The sequence below is a fragment of the Lethenteron reissneri genome, chromosome 25 (genome assembly GCF_015708825.2).
Source record: "Lethenteron reissneri isolate LAM-NWPU_2019-01 chromosome 25, ASM1570882v1, whole genome shotgun sequence".
NCBI classification, from domain to species: Eukaryota; Metazoa; Chordata; class Hyperoartia; order Petromyzontiformes; family Petromyzontidae; genus Lethenteron; species Lethenteron reissneri.
Window position 1 is genome coordinate 6,874,087 of NC_083803.1, and position 20,873 is coordinate 6,894,959.

At 41.9% G+C, this 20,873-nt stretch overlaps 1 protein-coding gene across 1 annotated transcript; it reads left to right on the plus strand.

Annotated features, from left to right (window-relative positions):
• Window positions 1-7,831: 7,831 nt before the first annotated feature.
• On the plus strand, window positions 7,832-15,662 carry LOC133347118 (leucine-rich repeat-containing protein 15-like). Its single transcript, XM_061559102.1, has 4 exons — window positions 7,832-8,216; window positions 10,265-10,458; window positions 12,003-12,701; window positions 13,252-15,662. The coding sequence occupies exons 1-4, from the start codon at window positions 8,212-8,214 to the stop codon at window positions 13,434-13,436; spliced, it is 1,083 nt and encodes a 360-aa protein (XP_061415086.1). The 5' UTR covers window positions 7,832-8,211; the 3' UTR covers window positions 13,437-15,662.
• The last annotated feature ends 5,211 nt before the right edge of the window (window positions 15,663-20,873 follow it).

Genomic DNA, 20,873 nt, shown 5'->3' on the forward strand with positions numbered 1-20,873 from the left:
GCAACAATCCATCTTGCTCAATCCCACCACCGATTAGCGGGGGTTGCTTATGTACGGTGTGAAAGAAGTTCAGCATACATAGTGATTTTATTGGGAAAAATTTTCAATTGAAAATCAGCACTTAAACGCAATCGATTTGGGTGAGTACAGAAGGTGCATTTTCCTTCAGATGATAACCATTTTGATGAATCAATCTTAAGCGTTTATTAATTGGACATTTTGGGCTACAGTCTGTTTTCATTAAGAGTTGAGGATTGAGCACAGAGAGCGGAATGTGAATGTTAAATAAATGCATGTGCACCCCCTGCTGGTAAGAGGTTTCCTTAATGTTAAGTTTGCACACCACAGCAGAGGTCGCAAACGGGATTTGATTCCTTACCCGTACCCACCCGTACCCGTACCCGGCCGCACCAGGGTCGCAAACGGGTACCCGTACCCGTACCTGGCCGGGTACGGGTAGCCAGGTATCGGGTAGGGTACGGGTATCGGGTACCCGGTTGCGACCTCTGCACCACAGACGTTTCCTCTTCATACCTTGCGTGTTCAATATGATGATTTTGTTTTGCAATGATAAATTAAGGACAGATCTTTGTCCCCCAATATTCAGTGCAAAGTTTTGTTTTGTGAGAGCAATGTGATTTGAATTATTTTCATGGGGAGGTAAGTATTTAAAATGTGCCTGGAAAGAAAATATGTTGTGAAACCGTTATAAAATGGGATCGTTGAATGTAATTTCATCAGAAGCAGATGTTTATAAAATTATTGAATACTAGCTGTAATGTTGAAATTGAACCCCTATGGACTCCAATGTCCAGTCCTTAAGTTATTTTATTCGCTCAATGCTCTCGGTTGTCTGAATTCGCTTCCATTTGTCTTCGTTTTTCCTCTCCTTGGCCTATGATTTTGTGTGGTGTACAGTGCCTTGAGTATCTAGTAAATAGATGCTTATAAATGCAATTTATTATCATCACAGGGGAAATATGTAACATTATTACTTATAATTGACTGCACAGTCTCGGTCACAATTATAATTAATTCGTAGTCACACTAAAAAAATACACTTGTGGGTTTTTTGAATCAAGAGATAACGCAACACTCATTAGCCTCTTTAAGTTCGAGATTTTACATTTGTAACTCTCAACTTCTGCCCAATTTGTTAAAATGGTACATGTTTGTGTTTAGTTTATTGTCCTTCCCCGCACCTCCGATTCGCATGGTTGGCTACGTACGATGCGAAAGAAATTCAACATATATACATATTGACGCTATCTTAGTTGCTCACTACTGCGGTTTAATATAACAAAGCCAGTCACAGCAGGAATGTAGGCTTATTGCGTGTAGAGTTAAGCAGCACTGGCTATTCAGAAGCAAATTATGGTGCTGTTCATCCCTGTGGCGAGGCTACACGGAGTCAAAAGCAGCATTTACAGGTGTTCTGTGAAAGCAAATAGACTCCGCATGACTCTCCATTTACACTCTGTCCTTGTATAGTATTGGCTGCAAAATTGGAGATCAGGACAAGATGTGGGCCCCACACATATGCTGCAACACGTGTGCAACAAATCTTTGCCAGTGGTTGAACAGGAAAATGAAATATATGCCTTTTGCAGTGCCAATTATTTGGAGAGAGCCAACAGATCATTTCAGCAATTGTTACTTCTGCATGGCGCCTCCATTTGGGAAAGGTGTGTCAAAGAAGAAAAAGTGGACTGTGCATTATCCAAACATCCCATCAGCTATACGTCCAGTTCCCCACGGAGAAGGACTGCCGGTTCCCGATGCACCAGAATCTTTCTCACTTGAGTCAAACGAGGAAGAAGAAGAGGATGAAACTTCTGGTCCTGAACCATAAAGGTCACATGACCCAGATGTTCTCCGATCCTCCTCCTCTGAACCACACCTCATAACACAAGGTGAACTGAAAGACCTTGTTATGGATTGGGAACTAAGCAAGAGTAAGGCAGAGCTGTTGGGCTCCAGACTGCAGCAGTGGAATCTCCTGGCAGGTGATGTTAGGGTTTCCATGTTCCGTGACCATCAAAAGGATCTTGTCCCATTCTTCTTTATGGAAGGTGATCTTGTAGCCCGCAACAACATCGATGGTGTGATTGCAGCCCTCAGCATCGTTCATGATCCAGATGAGGAGACTATTCATTGATTCATCGAAGATGAGTTTGAAAGCTGTTTTGGTGCATAATGGAAATGTTTTTCCAATAATTCCAGTTGGTCATGCAGTCCATACGAAGGAAACCTATGACAACATGACACAACTTTTGAGGTGCATAAACTATGACCAACATCAGTGGCAGCTTTGTGGCGATTTGAAGGTTCTTGCTCTCTTGCTTGGTCTGCAGACTGGATACACAAAGTACTGGTGTTTTCTCTGTGAATGGGATAGTCGTGCGAGAGATTCCTACTACATCAAGATAGATTGGCCACTCCGACAGTCATTTTAGCCTGGGAGGAAAGGTTTTCAGCATCCACCAGTTGTTGAATCATGGAAGATTTTGTTACCACCCTTACACATCAAGCTGGATCTGATGAAGAACTTTGTCAAAGCCATGAACAAAACACAAGCATCTTTCAAGTACCTCCTTGGAAAATTTCTAAGGTTAAGTGAAGCTAAGATAAAGGAAGGTGTCTTTGTTGGTCCTCAGATCCATTTTACAGTGCACTGCGTGGCAAGGAAAAGACGGCATGGAAATCCTTCCAGTTAGTGGCAACACATTTTCTCGGAAACAACAAGGCAGACAACTACAGGGGGTTGGTGGAAAACCTCCTCTAGGCATAGAAAAGCCTTGGTTGCAACATGTCACTAAAGAAACTTTTTTGCACTCTCATCTAGATTTGTTCCCACCGAACTCCATCAATGCTTGCAGACTATTGCTGGACGGTGACAAGAGATGCTCCATTTAATGAATACACGAGACAAGACAAGAAGCGCTGGGTAGACACTGAATAAGGACTAAACTATGTACTTTTTTACATCGTAATTATTTGCCTTTTGTTTCATAATACATTTTATTTATATATCCCTTTTGCTGATTTTTAAGTATTACATGAACAGGACAGATGACATGTTATCATGTAAAGCAACCATAAACACATGAAAGGACCAAAGTTTACCATTGAGTAAAACTCTACTATCTACACAATATACATGGACGTAAAATGTAAAAACTTTAATATCTTGGGAACAGTAGCCAATCAGTTGTTTGATTTGCCATATTTGAATTCAGCACATCAAAATCCATAATAAACAGCACTTTTCATCTCTGAAGCAGATGACGTCTAAAAAATTGTAGACCGATAATTATCGGTGTATGACACAAAGTTTACTCACGCGATCTGACCGAATGATAATGTCGGGCGCGATAGCCTCTGCATCAAATTTGTATATCACCACTGAACAAAGTGCGGCTTTGAATGTGGCATTTTATGCCTCCAGAAGATCCCACAATACGATGTCCACAACACTGGAAACACCTCACCTGTGTTTTGTTAACATTGACAATGATGTATGACCTCATGATGTTGGAATGTTTTTGTTTTTAACCCCATCGCAACCTCCATTTAGTTATGTCCATCCCCATCTCCCCATGTCTCTTTACAACGACCACCGCCGCCTGCACAGCCTCGTCCCGGTTCTCTATCTCCCTCACACGGAGCTTGCCAGCTGTCTCCGGGTCTCCTCCTCCAAGATATCTCGCAACACTGCCACAGATTCCTTTTATGCCAAACAAACATGTTTTTCGACACTACATAAGCAGTGGTGCACAAGCACTCATAACACATTCTCGAATAACACTGCTCTAAAGAGGAGAACATATGTGACAAGTTACGTTTTATCTATGGGACTGAAAATAATGAAAACAGAATAGGCTTTACCCTTCCCGGCAATACTACAGGTGTCACGATGTTCAAATGGTCCCATAGATAGACCTGCTCAACCCGAGCTGTTCATGCTTTGATATGTGTCCCTTGTATTGTAGACTCGGTGGCACGTGGTCAGTTAATCACAACCTGGGGCAAAGCCCTGGACAGGCATTAAGTAGGGAACTCTAATATGCGTGGCCAGTTAATCATAATCTGAGATACAACCCTGGACAATGAGTGACTGGTAAGACATGTGGACCAGGGTATAGCAGAGGAGAGCTCGAGAGGAGGCGGGGGGGTCTGGATGCTGAGTGCTGAATCGTGGCGTGTTAGCTGCTGTATGAACGGGGACGTTACCTGTGGGTCATCTAATAAAGACACCTTTGTTGTTCTCCTTTTAGCATAAAGGAAGCCGTCTCTGGTGTAGGCCAATCCATTTCAAAGACAATACATTTATTATCAACATACATTTGTCTGAATGTTTTACCACAAGCATGTGTGGTCAATGCAGACGTTATGCCCTGCAATCGGTGTATTTGATGTTCGAACATCTCAACACCTCCTGTATTCTTGTCGGATAGGGTAAAGCCTATTCCTTTTTTCATCAAATTATGTTTTGGGTAATGGCCCTAGCAGAAAGACTTGCACTATATTTTGAGATAATAACTATTCCTTATATGGTGAGGCCACTACGTGGATTTCACCCATACTGCCTCCGCGCCCGCTATTGAATGAAGGCCATGGTGGTTATTTAGCCATACTTTACTCTGCTGCTCATTGCAGGTTGGTAAAGCAGGGATGAGGACCAGCGCAAATGTAATTTTCCACTCGTGTTACCCATGGCAAAAGATCAAACACATCAGCGTTCAGTCGTCTCTTTATTGCCCTTATATCGCTTCTATCATGGTTACTGCTCCCGTGAATTTCTATCTGTTTCCTCTGCCCATGTTGAGGATTCGGTCAATCAAAATGATTGTTTTTGTCTCGTACGTGCTGTGTTCAACCACCAAACTGCAGGTCACAACACTTCTCTTTCTGTGAGAGATGGCGATGGTATATGAAAGCCCTCATGCACAATGAGAAATAAACTGGACTTTGATAATGATTGTGAAGGGCCCCGTAACCTGAATCTTGTTATTTTATTCGATTGGACTGGATTTCTCTGTTTTTAGTATGAGAAGATCATGAATAGAATAGGGGCCTCAAATACAAGTGAAACTGTAATTGAAAACAAATGGAAAGGCAACACGTCCAAAACAAGGCCAATGACTTATGTGTCTGCCATACCAGGTCAGAGTCTAACAGATAGTGTAAATAGTTTTGAAGCAAAATATTTCGGTACACATGGCAGCGGTTAGAATGTGGCCATTTTATTGAGACCCTGGTTTACATTAGAGGCCCTATGAGGGAGATTTATTTTAGTGTGGTTTTCTGTTATTTATTTGATCAAGATCTTGAGATTGTTGAATGACCAAATAGGGAAATAAAAATCCAAGTTTCTAAATGACCGCATGAACACTTTGCATTTGTTCATGAAATACATTACCCTTTATGCATAATTATTATGAATTGTATGTCAAGGTGCATAATATAACTGACATAGCTAACACAACTGAAATTCTAGCATTTCCACACCTCCGATTAGCACGGTCGGCTATGTAGGCTGCAAAAGAAGAACACCATACATACAATGTCTGTTTTTTTGCCAGCTTGCTAATTTTATTTTCAAACATAATTATTACAGGCAGTCTTCGACTTACGACCACCCGACTTACAAACACCCTCACTTACAAACAAGCTTCCGTGAAATTTTTTTTAATGACTTAAAACGCAAACTCACACTTGCAAACTGAACCGCTGAACTATTTTAGTCAGTGGAGCGATCCTCCACGAGATGTAAGGAGTCATCCTCGCGCTGGGAGTGCGCGTGTGAAAGCGCCACTGGGGAGACAAAGGTGGCCGCGTGTGGAGTGCTGGTCACCCACCCCCTCGTGTGCCGTGCCGGCCTTCATAGGTGCTCGCTAACAGCACTTGCCCCAACAGTCTGTTAAGGCTACACGGGGGTGGGAGGGATCTTTGTCTTTTTTTGTGAGCGGTAGTGCCGTGGTTAACGCGCTGCGCTATGAACCCAGCGACCCGAGTTCAATTTTCGCTCACGGCCAACGCCAGTGACGATTATTTGAACCGGTCCTGGGCCTCCCTTAGGTAGGCTCAGCCTCAAATGAGTACCTGGTGCGGTGTGTAGCAAAACATCGCCACTGGGGAGACAAAGGCGGTCGGGCGTGGTGCTGGCCACCCACCCCCTCGTGTGCCGTGCCGGCATTCGTAGGTGCTCGCTAATAGCACTTGCCCCAACAGTCTGTGAAGGCTATATGGGGGATCTTTGTCTTTATGTGGGGGGGGGAGCGGTGGTGTAGTTGTTAGCGCTACACTGCGCTCCCAACCCGGCTACCCCGAGTTCGATTCTGGAAACACCGGTGACGCTTATCTGAACCGATCCTTAACCCCCTCCCCTAAGTCGACTCAACCTCAAATGAGTGCCAAGTTCGGGCGTGTAAACACTTTGGGTCAGGTTTGAATGGGGGTTAAGCAGCACGCGCAAAACAAATGTGGCTTTTTTTTGGAACATTGGCTCCATGTGCTTCTCTCTCTCGGCGTCTCCCTGACTGTGGCCTCCTGTGTGTGTGTTTTTGTGTGTGCATGAGATACAGTGCCCACAGTGACAGCCACACACTTAGCCGGTGTAGCTTACAGCCTGCAGGAATCTGCAGCCTGGGTGCGAGCGGTATCTCATTCGAACTGTGTGCTGTTTACTTAACAAAATGCTGCTAAGTTAGCAATGAAGATGTGGGAAAATGCAATTTGTCTGCGGTTTACTATCATCGATATGCTTCCACGTTCACTTGAGCGCACCTCGAAATAGTTTTTAAACAATTTACATTATTACGTGAAACGTCTTCAGTCACCAGTGAACTGTATTAGTCATTCCATCGATATGCATTTGTGAATGTGACAAATCTTGTCGGGTGGTGGAGGATTAATGGCTGATTGTGGCATAAAATTGAGATAAACAAATGAACGTAGTCGCATTCAAACAATCGTCCGCTTTGGAAATCATGCGCGTTACACATTGGCATTATTATTACGACGTGGCCTAACCCATGAACAAATATGGATCGTATTTAAACAATATTGCAATATCCGCAGGGGATTTAAAAACAAAACATCCAAAATTGTATTTGAACCTATCAATGTGACTTTACCGAAAGACCCAAATAATATATGGCCCTTTGTTAATCCACTGCTGGATGGAAGCCTTCCCAGGCCATTCCAATCACAGGGATATTTGACAAAACCGGTATTGTACTTCACCACACTGGGCAGTGTGGGTGAGTGAAGGTGGGCGGGGCGGGGGGGCCTGGACTGGTTCAGGTTGGGGGGGCCAGGACCAGTTTAGATATCGCCCGTCAATTACATTAGCCATGGGTGATAATCAAACTAAGGTCACCGAGGTCATATCACAGTTTGCTCACCGCCGAGCTACTGTTCTGTCACAACATGAGTTTTGTACCCTTGTGTTTTGTGTATCCATGGGCTCTAATAATAATCATGTATAACCCCGAAATCAATCTACTGCTGGATGATCGCCTCCCCCACACCATGTCGGTAATGCGGTTTGTTTGACCATACTTCACCACACTGGTCAGTGCGGGTTGTGAAGAGAAGGGCACAGATTAAGGTTTGTAACTGCAGTTATGCCATAATTCACGGCCCCTATCATAATAATGAAAATTCACATCAAAATTATTGGGCAATACAGCTTTTTTATTGAAAAATGTAAAACAGTAAAAATAATGACATAATATGATAAAAATAAGCGTGGCTGCATAATTATCAGCAGATGGGAAGGCAGGACTGCTACTTTTTTCCAGAAAAAAAAACAGCTTCACAATTATGCCACGTTGAACAACTCCAGAATGAGTGCAAAACAACCGAGTGTGAGGAAATGGAACTGGTCTGCTTGACTTGGAGAGAACTTACACCCTCGATCACAGGTTATATAAGCCACCGTGAATGTTGAACATAGGAAGCCAATGCTAAAATGTGATTCGCAGTGGTTTCCAAGACTGTCCGTGTACTCCTATTCTCAGCGCCAAGCCAAAACATCCACGAGCACACACTGCGCTCTTTGTGACAGAGAGAGAGATAGATACCTGTTCATTAGCGGGCGACATCAAAATTTGAAGCCTGTCTCATAAACTTGACTCTAGAAGAAAAACATCACGCGAGAACTTTGCTCATTCGGTTTAAAAGTGCAAAGGAAACTGACTCGTCATGCGGTAAGTGACTTTAACAATTATTCTCGTGTTTCTTAAGATACGAGCTCAAAATAAGTTTGGTAAATGCAATGCGTGATATACAATTACTTATTTTCCTGAATACTTTTCCTCGTTATAAATACAGTTATTATGCTCATTTGAAAACGAATGTTACAATTTATATTGAATGCAGCTCTTCCATGCTATGCGTTGCCTGCTCGTATTGTTTGTTACTGCTGCGCTCCTACGTGCAGCATTTTGTATATTTGTATTATCAGACAGAAATGCGTTCGAGCATATGGTAAGAATAAACTATCTTTTGCTGGAGAAAAATAAGAAGTCATTTATATTAAGGGGTTCAGAAGCACCCTTCATTGTTTATCATTTGTATTACAGATAATAAAGTCTCTGACACTGTTAGCCTATGCCGCGCACTTTATTAAGAGATAACATTGTGGGGTTTTTTACGTTCTGTTCCACAAATTATCACAAAAAACGTACTTAGGAATGAATTTTTTTGACGTTGAGAAATGCAGCCAGTGAAAACTTTACATTTTTATATTTCTCAGCAAAATAATATTTAGCAATTTATCTTCACATGATTGCAAAAAGTAACAACAATGCAATGTGCAATTGAACACCGATCAAACATCCTAGGGTATGCATATTTTTTGTAATGCGTTCCTGCATACTTGTTTCCTCAGCAGTATTTATGAGCAGTTCAGAATATTACTTTTAGCATTGGTCTCCAAATTTTTGGGGCAACTCTTGGAGGAATGTGGCTGGTTTCCTGTCGAATAATTCCCTGATAGCAACACAACTTTCAACACATTTTCTCTTATATTGAACCAGCTTGACGAGAGCTATTGTGATTTCATGTTACAGACGGACGGACAGACAGTAGTAGGACAGAGAGAAGGACAGGGCTAATGCATTAAAGCTTTCAGACATATTTGGAAATTGCAATTATAACAAAATGAAAGTGCCCTGTGCTGCATGCCCTAAAGCACCACGGGGAGCAGTGCTGCTAGGCAGCCTGTGTTTCTTAGCTCGCCACACAAGGGGGTGGTCAATGCTTAAAGAATCGAGGACTAATTTCATGCTGAGCCGACCTGAGACAGGCCTTTTGCTTGCTATGAAGACTATAATCGGATTGGGTCACTGAGGCAAGAACACGCCGTACCAGTCACTAAATCATCTGCCCTCCTACGCCGGTGCTTTATGTGGAAGGTGCTCTGAGTGTGCACAAGTGTGGCTTGCACGTAGATTGTTACATTCTTCGTCGCATTACCTGCTGCTTTCCCAGTAACACAATATCAATTAAGTAAACAAAAAACGCACATTTATAGAAATGCTAATTTATGCTAATATGCTTAATGTGTATTAAACAATCTACGTGTGAGAACAGATTATAAATGTTACAAGTAGACTCAACTCTAATGACCGACTATCCAAATACTCCATTGCACTGCGCGTATTATAATCTTGTAATTTGTATAGAATATACAAACACAAGGTTTAAAAATAAGCTGGTTCGGTTTGGCGTTACAGAACTCTATTAAAACCAAGTGCTCGAATGAGGCTGCGCAGGGGTGAGTCTATGCGTTGACTTCCCACACAATGTGGTACTCAATTTATCCACCCATGCGGGATGCTGGGCGACATTAAGTTACCGTAAAAGTAATAGGCACGCATGCTGGCAAGGCCGAAGAATTTCGATTTAAAGCTTCTTTCGTGACTGCAGGGATTCATCTTCTTGGTTCTTTCGGTAAAGTCACGTAGAAGGGAAGTAATAAAATAATTAAAATAAAATATAATAAAATAATTCTCACGACGTTTCGGCTACAACTCAAGCAGCCGTCCTCAGGTGAAGAACAGACGCTGTCTTTCCGACAGACCTGTTCTTCACCTGAGGACGGCTGCTTGCGTTGTGGCCGAAACGTCGTGAGAATTATTTTATTGTGTTTTATTTTTATTATTTTATTATTTCCATTCTACGTGACTTTACCGAAAGAACCAAGAAGAAGGCAGAAGTAAAGCGACACGTGCCTGCTTGTTCTGCCCCGCAGTATATCCAGGACAGCCTCGCTGTGCTGGGTGATGCTGGTGCTGGTGAGCGTGAGCCGACAGGTGCTGGGCTGCCCATCCGGCTGCAAGTGTGCAAAGCAGTCGCAGCAGGACGGCTTGGATGTTGACTGTGGTGACCAAAGGATGAAATCAGTCCCGTCCAAGATCCCCTCCGACACCTCGACCATTAAGTTGGGTGAGCGCCACAGACCCTGAAATTCGGGCAGTAATGAATTCGGTGGGAGACAACGCATTACCTTCACTAAATTATCCAATGCTCCCATCTGACTGCAAATGGCATTCAACAAACTCACATTCACCATCTTTGTTGGCTGGCTTATTAATATTAATAGTGCACTACATACATATTTTGTCAGTTTGTTTTCTTCATGAATCTGCTTGAGTCCCATGTAAAAGCATAACATAAGTGGATAAATAATTCACAAAACAATGACACACTGCAACACAACACGGTATTCTCATACATTTTCAGACATCAAAGAAGATTTTTTTAAAGGTAGCCAATGTTTCATATTTATCACATATGTGTGTTAAATCTAGACTTGCATTTAATGTATACAAAATAAAACGATGTGTTGTAGATTAATGCATGCTATAGTTAGATACTGATCATACTATAATACATTTTTACGTGAAAAATTGTGTTGCTCTAATTTTTGTCATTTTTATTATTTAAATGGAAATTGCCAGTATGGGTAACATTTATCCGACTATAAATGTCAGGGGTGATTGGTAGGGTTGGGTGGGGTTGGGCAGTCGACCATGGAATGAGCATCCTGTGTAGGAATAGTGTCTGTGTGAGATACTTCCAATGCGTCCTTTAGTCTGCCTTCTTACCTGGCTTTTATGTCAAACCACTTAAGGTGCATTGGCAAGTAAATTGTCCCACTCGGCGTGTGACACTGACCTCCACTCTCAGCTCAGTACAAAGAGTTTCCGATGCAGTCATCATGACCATACGGAGACCCTTAAATCCACTGCGCATAATGATAATATAATGAGCGATTTGTCTACTCAAAGGTCTCCAGAACATCCAAGACTCTGCACCACTTGAGGTAGTTGGCCACAGATTGTATTTAGCATTAAGGAATTGTGTGCATTTAATGAGTGAACGATCGATGCAGAATTTTTGTGAGCACTGTAATAAATTATCCATTGAAAACCAAATACAGTATTGTCCAAGATAACCCAGTGGATGGAGGAATTTAATCATAGATACCCATATGCGCTGCTAATTGGTGTTTACATAAGTGTTAAATTCCCATAGAAAAAATATAGACAATAACGTTAGAATAATCTACCATTACAATATTTTACCAGCATTCTGACCACATGCATTGTGGTGAATGCAGACATGATTCCTTGTTAAAGGTTTCAGTTTGGTGTTTTAGCATCTTAACACCTGTTTTGTTGCCAGAAAAAAAGGGAAAACCCCTATTATCATATGTTGGTACTGGCAAAGGAGATCCCGTGATGTAGATACTTTACACTTGCTGCTCCAGTTTCTTTGGCAATTGCCATGCATTTAAATCCAACCTGTGGTCACGTCATGTATTGAATTTACTGACAATCTGCGGTTTCTTTCTGAGAATCTAATCGAGAGGGCATATATTAGATACTTGTATTTGTTATTCATGTTATCTCTTTTGAATGGATTGTGACATTCATTTCAAACTAACTGATAAAATTCTCATATGTTTGAATTGTTTTGTTTTTCAGCCAATAACGAGATTACAAACATTGATGCCAATGCCTTTCAGAATCTTAACCATTTAAAACACATCCACTTGGAGTCAAACCATATCAGTGGCTTTGACTCCAGAGCTTTTGCCGGAGCCAAAAGTCTGCAGATGATCAACTTGTATGGCAATAATATACGCAGCTTGCCAAGCAAAGCCTTTCAGGGCGTTCCTAGCCTCAAGTACCTAATCCTGGGCAAGAATGGCATTCTCTCATTTACCTCCAGCACCTTCCAAGGTCTTTCAGACCTCTCCGACCTTGACATGCCCATGAACAACATCACATCCCTCCCAGCGCTCGCTTTCCAGCACACACCCAGCCTGGTCATTTTGGACCTGGCCTACAATAAAATCCAGCAGATCTCGCCCAAGGCTTTTGTTGGGCTGAAGAACCTGGACTACCTAAACCTGGACAATAACAAGATCACGACCATTGCCCCCGGCACCCTGCAGTCGCTCCAGAAGCTTGAGATGCTAGTCCTCAATAACAACAAGATCAAGAGGGTGACGTCCAGCACTTTCAAGGGCTTGACCAACCTGCGTGAACTTTACTTCAGCAACAATATGGTCAGCGTACTGACGAAGGATGCCTTCAATTCGAACATCAAGCTCGCACAGCTCACCATCAGTGACAACAAAGTAAAAGTCATCGAAGCAGGGACCTTTTCTACACTTTCAGGTTTGGAGGTTATTTTATTACCCTTTTCAAGTATAATCACAAAATAGGTTAAACTTAAAATCGCATTGTGTACAGCATCGTTTCAGTGTTCATGAGCTTAATGGAAACAGCAGTTGGGACTTTGTAACAGATCAGTGCCCACGGAGGGCCCATTTTATCAATTATCTGCTGGATGAGGGCCTCCACACACCTTGCGTGGCCATTAGGGATATTTGGCCATACTTCAACATGCTGGTCAGCACAAGTCGATGAAAGTGGACGGAGTGGAGAACAAAGAATGTTGCTGCAGTGCCCTCTATTGCATGTAACGCCTATCTAATCTTTTTTTTGTGCATGGTGGTCACCCATCCAAGCACGATCCAGGCTCAAACATGTTTAGCTTTCGAGAGGTTTATACCTGACAACCCGTATAACAAAAACATTCTGTGGAGTTGTGGGGCACAACCTTTGCAGATTGATGTACACTACAGGTCCCAGGTGGTCAAGACTCAAATAGCTTAACACCATGGTAGTCAGCACGTTAAATTTGCGTTTGTCCTACTTTTCGCAGGTCTGCAGATGATCTACCTGCACGGCAACCCCTACCACTGCGACTGCAAGCTCAACCCACTGGTGCAGTGGCTTGCAACAACCAAGACCAAGATCTTACCCAACTCAGTGATGAAGTGCTACACGCCAAAAACCATGCAGGACAAGCGACTCCAGACGCTCAAGTCCACTGACCTCAAGTGCTAAGATCCAAATAGCATCCCTCTGAAAAGCTCCCAGAGATAGGAGGCTAGTCAAGTGGTCCCTCGGCTCTCCGATGGTGTTTTCGGGTTGTTATCACGTGTTGTTTGGCAAGATTGTCCGAAGTTTCACTCCAAGTGTTGGCAGCTTCTTCAGGAGCTGAAATGAAATTCCTGAACAACACGTTACAATCCAAAAACAAACCGGAGAGCAATACAGCACAAAACACAAACAAACATATGCAGTAGTGTGGTCCTAGATGGTTGTATCTGAGATCATTGAATTCCTTTTTTATCAGCTAGGGTGTGACGTTACCTATAAAATGTTAGTATTTTAATATCAATGGAAATATTTTACTAAATAAGGAACTGGAATACAGTACCATTGAAAGTGAAGAGCACATTGATTGGCTTTGTGTGCATATTTAGAGATGCACACAATAATCCCGCAGTAGTGCCAGCTTGACCTAGAGTATTTGATTAGAATAAGCAGCCATCTTCATTAAAGGTAGGTGAAAACAAATACTTTGTTTCGCTTCTACAAAATTAATAAACCAACTTACGGCCAAACGTCATTTATCAGAACTTGAAAGTAGACAGATTCACACCCTGTGGTTGAAATGCATGAAACAAAAACTTTTAATTTTGAGATTCCCCCCCCCCCCTGGTTACCTAGGAACAACATCAAAAACACAGTAATCTACAATGAGGGAAATGAATGCTTTTCAAATACATAATGTAGTTTTGTTTTTCTTCTCAAATATATTTCAAAATCTAATTGTGTGTGTGTGTATATATACTTACAATACTTTATATTAAATATATCTGCATGAGTTATATGGATTGTGGCACTGTAGGACCATGTGGGATAATGGTGGCATGGGGAGGCCTTCATCCAGAAGTTGATAGACCGTGGCTGATAATGACAATGATATGCAAAACAAATAGAGTTTAATTAAATGTTTCGTATTGGAATAATTCCAAAAAATGTTTAAGTGGTGTTTCTGTCATTTGATTGCTCTGGCAGCAACAATATCATTGGGTCAATATATTAATTAGCAGAGGCAAAACATGTTTGTGAATATATACTTCGTGAAAATAAATGCCACAAAATAATATTTCTAAAATATTTCAAAACAACATCGTGACATGGACACGATTTTGTCTATAATGTAAAGAGTTGCACATGTTTTGTAGAGTCGGGGAAGAGCCAGTAACGCATAATGCCATTTAATGTGCTAAAAATAGAAACCTCTTAAGACGAAGCAACCAGATATGCAAAGGCGCAAGCTATGAATAGTTAAATATATTTACGCTTGTCAGGCTTCTTGTGGAAGAAAGCCCTTTTTGAGATCCACACGTGTTTGGATACTTTCCTCAAGACACACGCTCGCTAGCGCTCGGTACAGCACACACTCAGAAGGAGGAAAGTAGAACCCGACACACATTCACGCTCTTAACCTAAAAGCATATGTTCGCACAAGTCATAAACCGCGAGACATGTGTGCACGGTCACTCAAAGCCAGGGTCTCGTGTGCCACAAATGAGCCGAATTTTGTGAAATTGCACTTACCTGAGAGCAAAGGTTAATCAAAGGGAAGAAACGCAAACCCGTCAGTAGAATATATGATCACAGATACTTCTTGCCCTGGCCATGGATGATGATATATGTGTGCACCTTGTCAACAGAGCTGCAGCATATTTGCAGGTGACCGAATAAGGGGGATCCGAAAATTAGACGTTTTCCACCAAGCCTCCAAAGTCCTACTCTGTTGGATATATGAAGATACCCTGAGTTATTTTAATCACAAGGTCATGATTCTCAAGCTCAATATAGTTGCACACAAGTTAACAGCACATAATGATCACCACTGTGTATTTTTTGTTGCTCTTACGTTAATACTTATCTTTACAGGATATATCGACATACGCTCGAATATACGCTAGTCTTCAAGACATTGCAAGTGTAATGCATGGACGAGTTTCAGAGATTGTACAGAGATGGATGTTGAGGCTTGTTTTGAAAAGCTGGTTAATCTTTTCATTTGCTTTTCTCGCTTTCTTTAAACAACATTTATATTTGTCACATATAACACGTGTAACTTCTATAACTTCAATAAATGTTTCTAAATTGCATATCGTGGCTTTTGTGTTTGGTTGAAAGGATCATTAAAGTACACAATTGAACAACAACAATACATTGTAGCTGCTTGGCCATAAAACTAATATTGTTGCCTGTAATATTTCGCAAACATGTTTAATTCTAAATCATATTACTTTTGTTTATTACATAGATGTTTTTGAGTCGAGGAAATTAAAACAAAGCAAAAACTATTGATATTGTTCACCATCATGTTGCAATCGACGGTATCATATTCTTTGCAAGTAAAATATATACCTGTTCGAGTACTCTTTTAAATGTATTAGCTTATATGCATGCAAATCTGTACACGTACAGTGTACGCAGCTTACGAGTTGAATCAGTGTGCTGCCTGTGTAAAAGCGTTATCTCGATTTAAAACTAAAAATCAATGAAAAAAATTGAAATTTACGAGTGCTATGCATTTAAATATCCAAAATTGAATAAGGCAACACCTTTTTAACATTCGTATCAGATAGTCATGTGTGCTCAAAGTCTGTGTTTACCTACTAAATGGCATTTGCATTCATGAAGCAGTCCCACATGTTCTCTTTCCTGACAACTGATAACTCACAGATCGGTGCCATGCTCGCAAAGACTAACTGCAGGCACCCTGTGGGCTTCTTCCAATGAAAGGGAGCATTTGTCATGGCAAGGCTGCATGTCTAACATTGCATGGAAATCGCACTTTGAGCAAGCAACCCGAGTCACCTGAGGGATATGATGGGTAGCCCGATACACTGTGCTAGCCATGGGTGTCTCCATAGGTGTCTCAACACTGCTTCAATCTGCCACGCAAGGTTATTGACATTGTGTTATCAATAACCTTGATAACATGACTTTACCGAAAGAACCACGAAGATGAATTGTGTTATCAATTAATATAAAACTGAACATCTCCTTTTTGCAGGCACTGCAGTGCATCGTTTATATGGACTGCTTAAAGATGACGACAAGGCAATACATTTGGATAGCTGGATTTGAATGACAAATGTGCACACATCACATAATTGAATAAAGGGCCTCACGCAGCAGTGGATTGGCCATGTCTGATGATGATATGGCCGAAGATGATGACATGTGCACGGGGTTAATAAAGCTGCACCAGGTGCCCTAAAAAGAGGGGAAACAATTATGACAGTTGGATATAAAACAGAATATCTTTTGTTATAGATATTAACATACACCTTAATTTGTTTGTTGTTTGAGAATTCCCCTCAATTATTTCCCTCAATTGTACAATTGTGTCATGAGACAAAGTTTGAATTCTTTCAGAGCATTCCATGGGAGCATCTCCCCAAGTTGGCGAGTGACAGTGTGGAAGTCGGAATCACATAACTACTGTTGAGATTCCATCAAATGACATTTTCACCCATATCAAGGCTGTTGTATCTTGCACAGAGATCATTGCAGGTCTGTCAAGCCACGAGTTTAATTCTGTAATTTTTAATTGCTAAATTAAATGAAAAATGGGGGGTTAGTGTGCTGCTAACATTCAATTCCTGGCGAAGGAAAACGTCTGTGGCAAGTGACTTTTTAACCATTCCTAGGCCCCCAATCTGCACAGACTGGTGTGCAAAAGCAGAGTCAAATGTAAATACATTCATGCCGGATGAAGAATTCCCATGCTGCATCAGTCATGGGGTTGTTTGACCATACGGCACCATGATGGTCAATGCGTGTTGACGAAGGAGGGCCCCAGGACCGTCTGTTATCATTCACCATTGATCCATTTGTGTTAGTCGTGGCCGCAAATCAAACTAAGGTTGCTGGTTTAACAGCGCACTGCGCCACCAGAAGTGAAAATACAGGGTTATATACAGCATACACTACACAGACGGTAATTGGCTTTTTGTGTAGGCAATGAGACCATGAACTCAGTACACCTACACTTGAGAACCCGGTTTAATCACGGGTGGCTGAAACATGATTTGAAACATAGAATCTCAGCTCTACTGCCATAGCAACTATGACTTCTCAACCACCAGGCACCTCCCTATATAGTGCTACCCTCATGCTCAACATGCTGGAGTTTAAATTGTAAAAAAATAATATTAATTTTATGTTTTTATTTTAGACGGTCCCCACCTGGGTAGGGCAGTGAGCCCAATTATCCTCCTTCATTAAGACCAGCCAGGGCCTAACTCAGGCTGCTGCTGTTCACAGGATTTTTGTTCCCCCTCCTTTCAGTGATCGGCGTGTTGTACCGGGCTCACGTTGAGCTGTAATAAAATAATAATTTCAAAAAAGTCGTTTATTTTAGTGTAATCACATTTATTCGTGACAACGTGGCCTGTGACTAAATCATCAAGAATGTGCCACATCTCGTCAGATGGTCCAATAAAGCTTCTATGCTCCCACTTTTACTGCGTGTAAGCTCCATGCCTTCAACCCACACTAACCAGTGTGAAGTATGGACAAACAATCCTCAAGGTCCCAAATCGTGTGGAAAGACCCTCATCCAGCAGTGGATTGACAAAAGTTGAATCCACAGTATTCATATCTCTTATTGGCAGTTGGCTCACTAATTTATATGCAGATCAGTTACGGCGCAATGAATGTCAGTTAAATGGACCATATTTTAGTCATAAAGCTAGAACATTTTAACATTGTTGCCGTAAATCATTTTAATTACGTGAAGGTTAATGGTTTGAATAAATAACCATATTTATTATTCAAAAGCCAACACTTGCAGTGAACCCGCGTTTGTTGGTGGAAGAGCGCTCTCTAGAGACTCAAATGCTGTAATGCAGTTTAACACGCATGTAGACTTTCGCGACCAATAGCCATAACTAACGTTGTACTGGTAGGAACCTCCTGGTTACACCATCCCACAGGGGATTATTGTGTCCGTTCGTCCGTCGTGCAGGGAGGGGCTGGGTGGGGAGGGTGAGGCTGGGTGGGGAGGGTGGGGAGGGGCTGGGTGGGGAGGGTGGGGCTGGGTGGGGAGGGGCTGGTCACCCCGTGGTGCCCTTATAAAACTCAACGTTTAACCCACTCCCGCCGGCTTGTGCCCGCCCTCACAGTCGGCCATATTTGTGGAATACACCACGCCGCCGTTGACCCTGGCCATTGACCCAGCAACCCAACGTTCCTACCAGCTCCCTCCGCAGGAATGTGTTTTTGGATTGGATGGCGTGAATATGAATATGCCGTTAAATCCGCCGCCACCTGACACAGCCAATTTGTAAGGTTTGCCACGCAAACAAAACGTGCCAATTAGTTACTAGTTCAGCACACAGGTGCGTTGAAGAGTAAACTCACAACATTTACAATTCGAGTACGACGTTTCGCTGATGATTACAACCAGCATCACATCGCCCAAAATAGCATCTTAAAAAGACCCAAATCTATATAGAGAACAGATCATACTTTTCCGTATCAACTGTGAAATTATTTATAGAAGATGCGTGTGACTACTCTCCTGTAATAACTTACAAGTGAATCAAGTTTATCTATCAATGTTCAATACGGTACAGCGCTCTGTGTACTTTATATATTAATTGTATATGTTTTCCATATGTCGTCCCAATTATCAAGTACCTTCCCAAACACTACAGCAAGTGAAGTTGAAATGGAAAAGCATGCATATTTTATTCGTGTGAACTGATGAATTTTCCATACAAAACACATGGTCTCCTGTGCCTATTGCATAAATCTATCACGTAACTTGAATGTTAGTCTACTGCCAGGGACCTTCTAGTGGATGCCAGACAAAACCCTGTTACATATTTCATTTTCAGTTTGGCAGGGAATGTCTTAGCATCCCAAAAAAATCGGCCAATATTAACCCAACCATAGTTTTGAGGCGAGTGCAACTCGATCAGACAATAACCAAGATCCAGAGGCGTCAAATTAGCCTATTGTTGGTATTCTTGGTTCTTTCGGTAAAGTCACGTAGAAGGGAAATAATAAAATAATAAAAATAACACATAATAAAAAATGATGTTTTGTTTTATATATTTTATTATAAAAATAAAATATAATACATAATTATGTTTTTATTTTATTGTATTATTATTTCCCTTCTATGTGACATTACCGAAAGAACCAAGAATATGAATCCGTGCAGTCACGAACGCTTTAAATCGAAGCCTCTTGTTTGTTTATGCCTTCACAATTCGCGTTTGTCTGTGAAGTGAAACACGCTTCTATCTGCAAAATCATTATTCTTATTAAGATCGTGCGTGTTGACTTCGGAAAGGCTCCATGACTCTTTTTTAGGGCTTCTCTCGCAGTGTGGCAATTTATTTGGCGAATAGCAATTCATGCTGCGCGTATTAAAAAAGTTAACATTGAGATATTATGTTTATGATCAAATGATGTGTGTCCATTCTGGCTATACATGTCTGTCGGAACCTTGATTCTTAATTGTTGTGCGATTTTAAGCCTTTTTTATTTAAACCAAAAAACCCACTATTATCTGTAAACCGTGACTCAGTATTCGTGATCGATAAAAAAACCTCCCAATATCCGCACCCACTTCTTATTATCTGCGATTTCCCACCGTTGTTTGCGGATAAGTGGAGTCGTTCTTAACGTTACGGATAATTAGTATGATCTGTGATGGCCATCCCCCACCCACATCGCCGCGCGGATAAGAGGAGTCCGTTCCACTCCCACGGCAAGTGAATCAACCCACGATGTGCGCTTGCTTACGTACGGTGCGAAAGAAGTTCTACAGTTCTAGATTGGAAGTTTTCGTGACTGCAAGGGGCCATACTCTTTGTTTTTTTCGGAAAAAAGTCACGTAGGTAAAAACGTCGTGATTTAATTTATTTTGTATTTTATTTTTTACCGACGTGACGTTCACCGAAAAGACCAAAGAGTAAGTTCTCCAATCACAATACAAGCCATTCAACCCATTGCGCCATCGCTTGACATCCCGTGATTCTTTGAAACTTGTGGTTTTACGCCCTCTGTTATACTTCTGCTGTTGTCATTATAATTATGGTGTTTTCTCGAAATGTTGCAGATTTGAGAACCCTTAATAAGGGCCAAGTCCACAACAATAGTGAAGACCTTCCGCTTCCAGGAGGCGTTATTATGGTGGTGTGGGGAGCGGTGGCGCAGCGGTTAGCGCGCTCTTGGACAGCACCGGTGACGATTGTCTGCATCGATCCTGGGGCTCCCATAAGTCGACTCAACTTCAAATGACGTCGCTGGTGCGATGTGTAAACATCATTGCTTCGGAGATAAAGGCGGTCCGGCCACCCACCCCATCGTGTGCTGTGCCGACCTTCGTAGGTGCTCGCGAACAGCACTTGCCGCAATAGTCTGTCACAGGCTATACGGGGGAGCTTT

Excerpts from the sequence above, each read along its gene's own strand:
- LOC133347118 (XM_061559102.1), top strand. Across the intron at positions 10,459-12,002 it reads CACCTCGACCATTAAGTTGG|CCAATAACGAGATTACAAAC; the intron begins GTGAGCGCCACA and ends TTTGTTTTTCAG. Across the intron at positions 12,702-13,251 it reads GACCTTTTCTACACTTTCAG|GTCTGCAGATGATCTACCTG; the intron begins GTTTGGAGGTTA and ends TACTTTTCGCAG.